Source organism: Glycine soja, chromosome 5, assembly GCF_004193775.1.
Source record: "Glycine soja cultivar W05 chromosome 5, ASM419377v2, whole genome shotgun sequence".
NCBI classification, from domain to species: Eukaryota; Viridiplantae; Streptophyta; class Magnoliopsida; order Fabales; family Fabaceae; genus Glycine; species Glycine soja.
The window spans coordinates 31,624,675-31,633,852 of record NC_041006.1 but is presented as its reverse complement, the minus strand read 5'-3'; the positions used below and the strand labels follow the sequence as shown (position 1 = coordinate 31,633,852).

General features: G+C 35.2%; 2 protein-coding genes across 2 annotated transcripts; both read left to right on the top strand.

Annotated features, from left to right (window-relative positions):
- The first annotated feature begins 519 nt into the window (after nt 1-519).
- On the top strand, nt 520-5,724 carry LOC114412525 (AT-hook motif nuclear-localized protein 13-like). Its single transcript, XM_028376454.1, has 5 exons — nt 520-1,201; nt 1,294-1,346; nt 2,746-2,877; nt 4,811-4,972; nt 5,130-5,724. The coding sequence occupies exons 1-5, from the start codon at nt 754-756 to the stop codon at nt 5,421-5,423; spliced, it is 1,089 nt and encodes a 362-aa protein (XP_028232255.1). The 5' UTR covers nt 520-753; the 3' UTR covers nt 5,424-5,724.
- Nucleotides 5,725-7,466: 1,742 nt separating this feature from the next.
- Nucleotides 7,467-7,793, top strand: LOC114411296 (auxin-responsive protein SAUR77-like). The gene has a single exon (XM_028375020.1). The coding sequence runs from the start codon at nt 7,467-7,469 to the stop codon at nt 7,791-7,793; it is 327 nt and encodes a 108-aa protein (XP_028230821.1).
- The last annotated feature ends 1,385 nt before the right edge of the window (nt 7,794-9,178 follow it).

Below are 9,178 nucleotides of genomic sequence, written 5' to 3'. Positions count from 1 at the left end.
TAATGTGTGTTATGTATGTTTAACTTAATTGGTTGATTAAGATGCGTTAATATTAACAACTTTTTAAATATCAGCTTTAATCTAACAAATAAAAAATAATTAAAATTGTATAATGCTAATTTAAGATAACGGAGAGATTATTTGACAAAGACAAAATATTAAAAGCATGTAATAAAGAGATTGTGTTAAAAATAATTTTTTAGAGGGTATTTGATTTTTTAGCAGTTATTCAAGGAGATCATTCATTCCTCTGCATGCATCATGGTTCTCTGCATACATATGTCCAGATAAGAATAAGAAAAACCATTAAAAGTGTATTTAAGATAAACGAGAGATTATTTGATAAAGATAAAATATTAAAAGCATGCAATAAAGAGATTGGGTAAAAAAAATATTTTTATTGAGGGCATTTAATTTCTTGAGCAGTTTATTCAAAGAGATTCATTGATTCCTACTACTATTAGTGTGGTGAAAGGTGGGGTTATTTATGTAGGTATAAAATAATTTATCTTTACTACTACTACCCCCCTCTTCTCTGAGTACACTTTTCCCCCCTTTCCTAGTTTCATTACCTCACTCACTCTTTCCGTATCAAAGTCAGGTGCGCTTTTTGTTCCTCGGTCTTTGAATTCTCTCTCACACACTCACACAGTAGTAGGACTAGTTAGTGTCAAAACTCTCTCTTTCGTCTCATCAATCATTCAATTCACCGATCGTTAGAGACCAAGCGTATTCGCCGCTTGATCCGACGCAATGGACGCGCGCGAGCCGCTCCGCCCACCGCCGCCCACTATCATGGCGGGCCCCACATCCTACGGTTCCGCCAACATCGGCCCTAATTCCTCCGCCACCGTCTCCGCCATGCTGGCCCCCGCCACCGCGCAATTCCCCTTCGCCGCCGTGCCGCAACAGCACCAGCCTCCTCCCTCGTCGGAGCCGTTCCCCGCCTCCGCATACGACGGCTCCTCCTCGCCGATGAAGGCCTGCTCCCTCGCCAAGAAGAAGCGCGGCCGGCCCCGGAAATACTCGCCGGACGGTAACATTGCCCTCCGCCTCGCTCCAACCCATGCCTCGCCGCCCGCTGCTGCCTCCGGAGGCGGCGGCGGCGGCGATTCTGCCGGCATGGCGTCTGCCGATGCTCCGGCGAAGAAGCACCGCGGAAGGCCACCCGGGTCTGGGAAGAAACAGCTTGATGCCCTCGGTAGTTGTTGTTGTTTTTGTGTTTTGTTTTTTGTTTGAATGAAACTGATTGTGATTTTTTTTTCTTGTTTTTTGTTTGTGTTGATGGTTCAGGTGCTGGTGGGGTTGGGTTTACGCCCCACGTGATCTTGGTGGAGTCTGGCGAGGTAATGCTATTATTATGCTAAGTAAAAACTAGTCTTTCCTACAATGCAATTCAATGTACACTTTGCTTGTTTGTATTATGTGACTTTTGCATTTGTTTGTTGGTGATTTTTTTCTGGCTTAGATGCTGATTGTTTGCACTTTGCATTCTTGGTTGTGATGGGGAGAGTTTTCAGTTTTCAACCTTCACCCAACTTGGACTTTTCTTGTACCCCCAAAATGAAGAATTCTAGAGAAATTAGTCTATGCACTCAAACCATAAAAGGTTTTTATATGGTCATCTACAAATAGACATGTATGAGAAGTTTAGGGTCTTTTATGATAACTATCTTAAAAGTCATACTGAGCATGGTTTCTGGTTGGTTGATAATGTAAATTTTGTTACACCACATTACAGAGAAATTAAACTTATAATTATTGTAATACTATTTCCTTTTGTTTTTTTTTGTAAGGGATATAAAGCCTCAGTAGCTTTAAAGTTTTGGACTTATAAATTGCATTGTTGACTTGTTGTGGTTATGTAAATGTTGATGTTCCTAATAATAATAAGAGCAGAAAGTTTTGAACTGTGATGTTGGGTAATTGCTTTTGATTGTGACCTATATCTATATCTATTTTGAGAGAGAGCCTTGCAGTGATTATTGTTTTGTTGTTTAATGTATTTGTATCTTTTTGGTGAATGATTTTGGTGCTGTTGCTGTATGAGGTAATTTTAGGGGTTCTTAACCTCTCTGGTGATGAAACAGTATGGTGGAACTAGTCATATTGCATACAGATAATCCTCAAATTGAGTGTTAAATCAGACCTTTATCTAGACAAGGAATTTTTTTTTAATTTTTTTTTAATGTTGTTTGTTTTATTTTTCCGTGGCTAAAAAAGCTTGCCTTTGTTGCATGGGAGGTTGATATCAATTGCTTGTTCAATGCTGTTGTAATTGAGTTCATCAAATTCTTTTATAATTGTTGCTGTGAAGTGTGAATGCATTTTGGGTATCTCGTGTAATCAATTTGAGAATTTATGACATGTATTTATATGTCATAGTTTCTGGTTACTTACATATGTCATTGTATGGTGTTTGTAAATTAATGTATATTGAATATTTTGTCTCACTCAAAAAGGAAAAGGTTAATTATAGCACTGACTTACCTTTCTCTTTATCGTCAAGTTTCTCTTGTTAGCTTTCTCTTATATGGTTTTCGAACTGAAACAAAATTGGGTTTCTTTAGTGAGGCACTATTTTGTTGTGGAACCATAATATTTGGTGTGTGTGATTTTATATGTACTTTTCTTTTTGAGGTTCTAAACAATTAATTCTTTTTGAAGTTTCTATTGGCTGGGTTTGAGTGGGCTAGCTACTATTGTTACAAATCCTTCTCACTAGTATGCTTCTGTTGTTTGCAGGACATCACAGCAAAAATTATGGCCTTTTCTCAGCAAGGGCCTCGGACAGTTTGTATTCTTTCTGCTATTGGCGCAATTGGTAATGTCACCCTTCAACAGTCTGCAATGACGGGTGGTATTGCTACGTATGAGGTACTTTCTATATTCATTTGGAATCTAGTTAATATCTAGTTATCCATTATATTCAGCTTTGTTTATGCTATATTGGAAATGATCTGGTAATATGTGTTTGCTTAACATGCATATCAATTGAGAACATGAAACTAAATGCATTATTATTTACTTCATATTTTCAACTACAAACATAACTATGCTTTGGTAAGTGAAATATAGCACAAATAACACAATCACTTATTTAATTATTTGGAGGGCTGTTATTTTTTTTCTTTGTTTTTGTTTTGTTTTTTCTTCTTCTATTGAAATGGGAAAATCCTGTACTTTCTGAGATGGCAGTTGGAAATAGTTTATTAATTGCACTTGTATTTGATTTAATCTATTCATTGCATTTTTTTTTTTCATATTATTATTAACAATTTCTCAAGCAACTATTTTCTATGGTCTAATAGAGATATTAGACAATCAATTTCAAATTGATAAATGTAAGTATGTAACCTCAGAATCATTGTTGACAGATTAGGCCAACTGAATTTACATATTGCCTAAACCCTTACCATTCTGCTTCAAATGTAAGGATGAACTGGGGTAAAAAACATATATTAATTTGAAAATTGTTGGATAGATATCTGCAGCATGGAGTTATTGCTTTTGGTTGTATTTGTAACCTATTGAAAGGAAGTCTTGCAATGATTATTGTTTTGTCATTTCTTTAAATGTATTTAAATTTTTTTAGGGACTAATTTCAGTGATGATTCTATATGAGTTAGTTTTAGGGGTTCTTAACCTTTCCGATGATGAAAGTGTTGTTAGATCATTATTTTCCAACTAGATATGTACAATAGTACATATTAGGGGTTTTAGGGATACCTGCTTTATTAGATGAGTACAATTTGCAAATCTACATTATGAAATTGTTGCCTCTCTTTCTTTTTTAATATTTTTTGAAATCCTAATTTGATCTGGGAAAAAGGTGCTTTGGAATTATGTTTCTATTGTTGTGGATGGAACTGGATCTTAGTTATGATGAGCATGCCTTAGTGTAATAGGGATACTGTCAACGTAATTTGGCCCTTCTGGGCAAAGATCTTGCAGAATTGGAAGTGTTTATATTTGTTGCATTTGTGTCTTTCAGTGCATAGCCTCTCTGTCTCCATTACCTGCCAGTCTTCATATTCATCCCACACCTGAGTGTGTGTTTGGTTTAAGTCAATTACACTTTCAATGTGAGTGAACGGGAATACAAACACAGCATAATAATCACTTCCTGCTGATAAGTTTTGGATGTCAAATATCCCAATCATTAAGCATTGTAATATCCTATGAAGCCCCGACTCTAACACAGACACCGCTTACACACACACAACATTCTAAAAACAAAATTGTTAAGCTTTACAAATTTCATATAATAATGACCCACAGATAAAATACTAAGAAACATATCTCTTAATAGTTATAAAGTTAGTTAAGTCCTATGGAAATGAGGCTCACAAAAAAAATTTATGTGCCTTGCAATATTTTTAAGTTGACTTTATTTTTATGGTAGGAGTGTCTTGGAAGTGTTTAACCAACAGTAGGTGCTGTCTCACTCTCATGACTTGTGCTCAAACTTTGTTGGAAAGGTGTCCAAGTTATGTCAAAGAGGTGTCTGAGCTGAAAACAAATTATTTTTTAATTGACACGTGCTGAAGGTGTGTCTGACAAGTATTGTGTCTTTTAAGTCTCTGACATGCTGTTCCACAAAGGTGTCAGTGTTTCCTGGGAAGCACTGACATCTTTGTGGAACGTGTTAGCGTGTCAAACACTTTGTGGAACTATGTGTTGCTTTATGTTTAATTTTATATATTAGTGAAGTGGCAATGTTATTACTTCACACTTGTGGATGAGTATATAATTAAATATATCAGTCTTTATGTTCATTCTCTTCACGTGATGTCTATTTACATTGTAGGGCCGCTTTGAGATTATATCTTTATCAGGTTCTTTGCAGCAATCTGAAAATAACAGTGAACGCAGTAGAACATGCACTTTGAATGTAACCCTTGCAGGGTCCGATGGACGTGTTTTGGGTGGCGGAGTTGCTGGAACGCTAATTGCAGCATCAACTGTACAGGTATTGCTTTCAAATAGTATAAATTTATGTCGATTGATGATTTTGATAGTGTATATAATATCTTGAGCATACTATTGGGGGCTTTTATGCATAATAGGAATAGGATTGTCGAAACTTTGATGCTTTATTTATGTGACTATTTTTCAATCATTGATAGGTCATTGTGGGCAGCTTTATTGCGGATGCGAAAAAGTCGAGCTCCAATGCCCTGAAATCTGGGTCTTCTTCTGCACCACCACCCCAAATGCTAACCTTTGGTTCATCCATGACCCCAAATAGTCCTACCTCTCAAGGGCCTTCAACTGAGTCCTCTGAGGAACAGGATCATAGTCCTTTTTGTAGGGGGCCAGGGCCTGGGTCTGGACATGGACTCTACAATAATGCTAGCCAGCCCGTTCATAATATGCCCATGTACCATCATCCACTATGGGCTGGCCAATCTCATCAGTAAAGAAGATGTGACTTCGGATTAACAGTGCAGAAACTGCGTCGTATTTAGCATGATGCCTGTTCAAAGTAGTGGCTAGAGGTCAATTCTAAAATGCTAACTGCATTTTTGAGACTGACTTTAGAACAGTCTATCTTAAGGTTAAAGTTCTTCAGTTGATTATTAGGATTTTTTTTTTATCGTAACATTTCTAGTGATGATAGCCAAGGATATGGTGCCCCTTATCCGAATTCTGTCATTTTGAAGATTGCTGTCTGCACTATGCAGTAGCATATAGCAGAATCAGAATGTGCTTTCCTCCATGCATCGTGCTTTATTGTTTGTGGTAAATGCTAATCAGTGTCACTGGTTAAAGAAGTAAGAGTAAAGGTTTTTATTTGGATGCCTAAAAATACATTCTCCAATAATTTTTAAATATGCTATCGTATAATTTCTAATAAAATCTTTTATGTTTTAATTCACCACTGTCCTTGGTCATCAGCAAGACCCATTGTTGATTTAATTCTGAGTTTACTAGAGATTTGGTTCCGCATGCATTCATTAGCCGTGAGTAGTGTTTCTATCATCTGAGCTGCGTATTCATTCATTTTGAAATTTCAACCGCGGCCACTTCACGTGTCAATCATGCATGTCCCATAAATACTTGCACATTCATTTCATTATTTTTCATTCTTAGTAAAGCTAAGAAAAAAAATTTGTTTTTTAAGTTCTGTACTCTTCAAAGAGGAACAATTCTATGTCATCTTAAGCAATTATATTCAAATAATCTTTCATAATTTTATTAAATAAAGAAAACATTAAATGCTTTTAAAACATTAAATGTAACCAAATATATTCTTATGTTGTTCATTTAATGTTTTTAATCGGGACGTATATTTTTCACAGAAAATTCATTATAAGTATTTCCGTCTTGTTTCAAAAGAGGTACTTATTCGAGAGGATTTATCTCAGTGATTGACTAAAGTATAGAAGTTATTTTAAATCCTCGGATATCTGTCTTTGAAACCCACATTTTTTTTTAAAAAAAAAGAGAGGAATATGGGATAAAATGTGAGTAATGATCATCTAATCCAAAGTGAAGCGTTTCTTTGCTTCTTTTGTGAAAGCTTTCGAATTTTGAAAGGTGAGTTTCGTTGTCAGATGTCATTTATGAAGTGGCTTTTTGCACCCATTATTTATTTATTTAAAAGCACGATGTTCTGTGTTGTGCATGAGACGTTGAAACTTGCGTGTTGCAGTGGAGCGTATGGACTAAGTCGCTAAACCACGCGCCACTGCCCGAAAGTCACACCTCGACCACTTAGCAGACCAGACCGTGACGTATGACATTTTACAATCAATAAAAAACCACGCGCCACTGCCCGAAAATCACACTCAACCACGCGCTTCCCTTGCACTCCAACACCCTAACCCAACCCATACCAAATTAAAGTGACACCATCATTAGTTTAATTTGGAGGAATAAATTACTAATTATGATCTATTAACGGTGTAAAATAGTTCTGATTGATTAAGAAATTGTTATCCTAATCAAAATCATTTAATAATAAAATACTACTTGATGAATCACCAAGAGTTTGAATAACTAGTGAAATATTATTTCTCCTTAAATATTAATATTGAATTTCATGAATGTTAGACATGCAGTTGCATTAAACATTTTAAAAAAATTTCATAAGTTATAATTGTCTATTCAAACAAAATTGCCTCCTTTGATAGACTAAAAGAAACACTTGATAATAGTAAATTGGGGTCAAAATAATAAATAAAAAAACACTTGCTCTCTCTATAGTAACTAGTGCTACTTCAACGTTTGGACAATTTCTAATATGGTCCCTTCTTGGATCTAATCGCTTATAGTGCTACTTGATGTAGCACATATATATATCTAGCTAATAAGCTAACTAGTGTTTGAGTTCCCACATCATCCCATAAACATTTTAATCTTAATCTCACTCCTTCACTTCAATTCTTATCACATAATCTATATTTGCTCATTCTATGAATTGCTTGGTCATGCCATTATCATTGATCCGAAGACGCTCCATGGGGTATAGGCCCCTAACGAAGGACAAAGAATGTGAGAGCCTTGTAACCGTGGTGGTCGGAAAAGAGAAGAGGGTGTTCCTCGTGGACCCTTGCATATTACAAGAGAACCCTTTTCGGGTTTTGATGGACACATCCACGAGGAAGGAGGAGGATCATCAAGAGGACAAGGATCATCATCATCTCCATCAAAGTAGTAGAGTGGTCTTTGTCGATGTGGATGCCATTTTGTTCGAGCACATGTTGTGGCTCATGCACAATGATTGTTCTTCTTTGTTCAAGCTTAATTTGAAAGAGATTATTGACTTCTACGCTCAGGATATATGATCATAATAACATTGTAAGTTTGATGAGTTGTAATTTAGCATAGCAAACTATATACCATGTTTTACTAATTTCAGTTTCATAGTTAAGAGTAGGGTTCTCTCTTCCTGAGCAGGAACACCTAGTTCCTTGTATTATTTCTATTAATACAGACCAATATATATAGCACATAATAGAGATGATTATTCTTTCTATGTAATGACAACCATTTTCATTTCATCCCTATCTATATATTATGTTAATTACTTTCTGTTTCTGGTCGTAAGTATGATTTTTTCTCCGGTTTTCCTTTTTAATATTAACAGGCCACATATGCTTCATAATTTTCATCGCTCCTATAGGAATTAAGAAGCTTTGTACGTTTCCATTGCTACGTGCAACCAATGAACTAATTAAGGAATAATCACTAAATATTGATTATAGATTCTCTCATCATTAATTAGTATTGACTTGTTCAAAGCAGCGTTGGGGATATTGTTGGAACACTAGGGGAAATATTCAGTACTACTTTCTAAGTGAACACAATAAGGAGAATTATTCATGGTTCCTACCCACTTTTATCAATCTTTTGGACTTTAGGTCCGTTTTTGATATCTTAAAAAAATTAACTTCATGTAACATTTTTACGGAAGCTATTTTTAATTTTTTACAAAATACTAAAATATATTTTTAAATTTTTTTGTTTTACTTTTGTTTTTACCATCATGACATTAGTGTGGAGGATTAATCTCATTTTAAAACATAAATGGTCACTTTTAATGAAATTAAATTTCCTCTCTCAATTTTATTTTTCCTATTCACTTGAATTCGATACCTTATTTTTTTAAAAAAAGACATATTGGTTGTTTTAATTATATATTCTTACTAAACTATTTTCTCTTACAATCACTTAAACAAACAAGTACCTAAACTCGAGCATAGAATCACGCGCGTAATCAATTCATGTCAAAATCAGGAAGTTAATACCTGGTGTTGATATGAATGAATTCCAAGTAATCCTTGTCTATACACAATACCGTGGATTGTTGATTGAAATTTCTAGAAACTTTGAAACGTGCCTATCGCCATCGGAGTTAGCTAGCATGTTAAGTTATGGTCTTATACTCTTACGGACTTTTGTTGAGTCTATAGTATATATTATATAGCGTAAAGTATGAGCAATATTGTAGATTAAATAATTCGTTACGTCTTGTAAAATTCATTTAGTTACTGAGTTTCATAAAGCTTCTTGCCAATGTGACATGCCAGCATGCTACACAGATGAGTGGGCGGAGTAATTAATTCCGTGGCTTATAACTTATAAGTACTAACAGCAAGATGAAAGCAATAAACTGCAGTTTTGCGTAAACTTGAAATTTGACGTGAAAAGAATTCGAAAAATGCAAACA

Coding starts and splice junctions, on each gene's coding strand:
- LOC114411296 (XM_028375020.1), top strand. CDS start 7,467: ATGGGGTATAGGCCCCTAACGAAGGACAAAGAATGTGAGAGCCTTGTA.
- LOC114412525 (XM_028376454.1), top strand. CDS start 754: ATGGACGCGCGCGAGCCGCTCCGCCCACCGCCGCCCACTATCATGGCG. Junction 1,202..1,293: donor GAAACAGCTTGATGCCCTCG/GTAGTTGTTGTT, acceptor TTGATGGTTCAG/GTGCTGGTGGGGTTGGGTTT. Junction 1,347..2,745: donor TCTTGGTGGAGTCTGGCGAG/GTAATGCTATTA, acceptor TGTTGTTTGCAG/GACATCACAGCAAAAATTAT.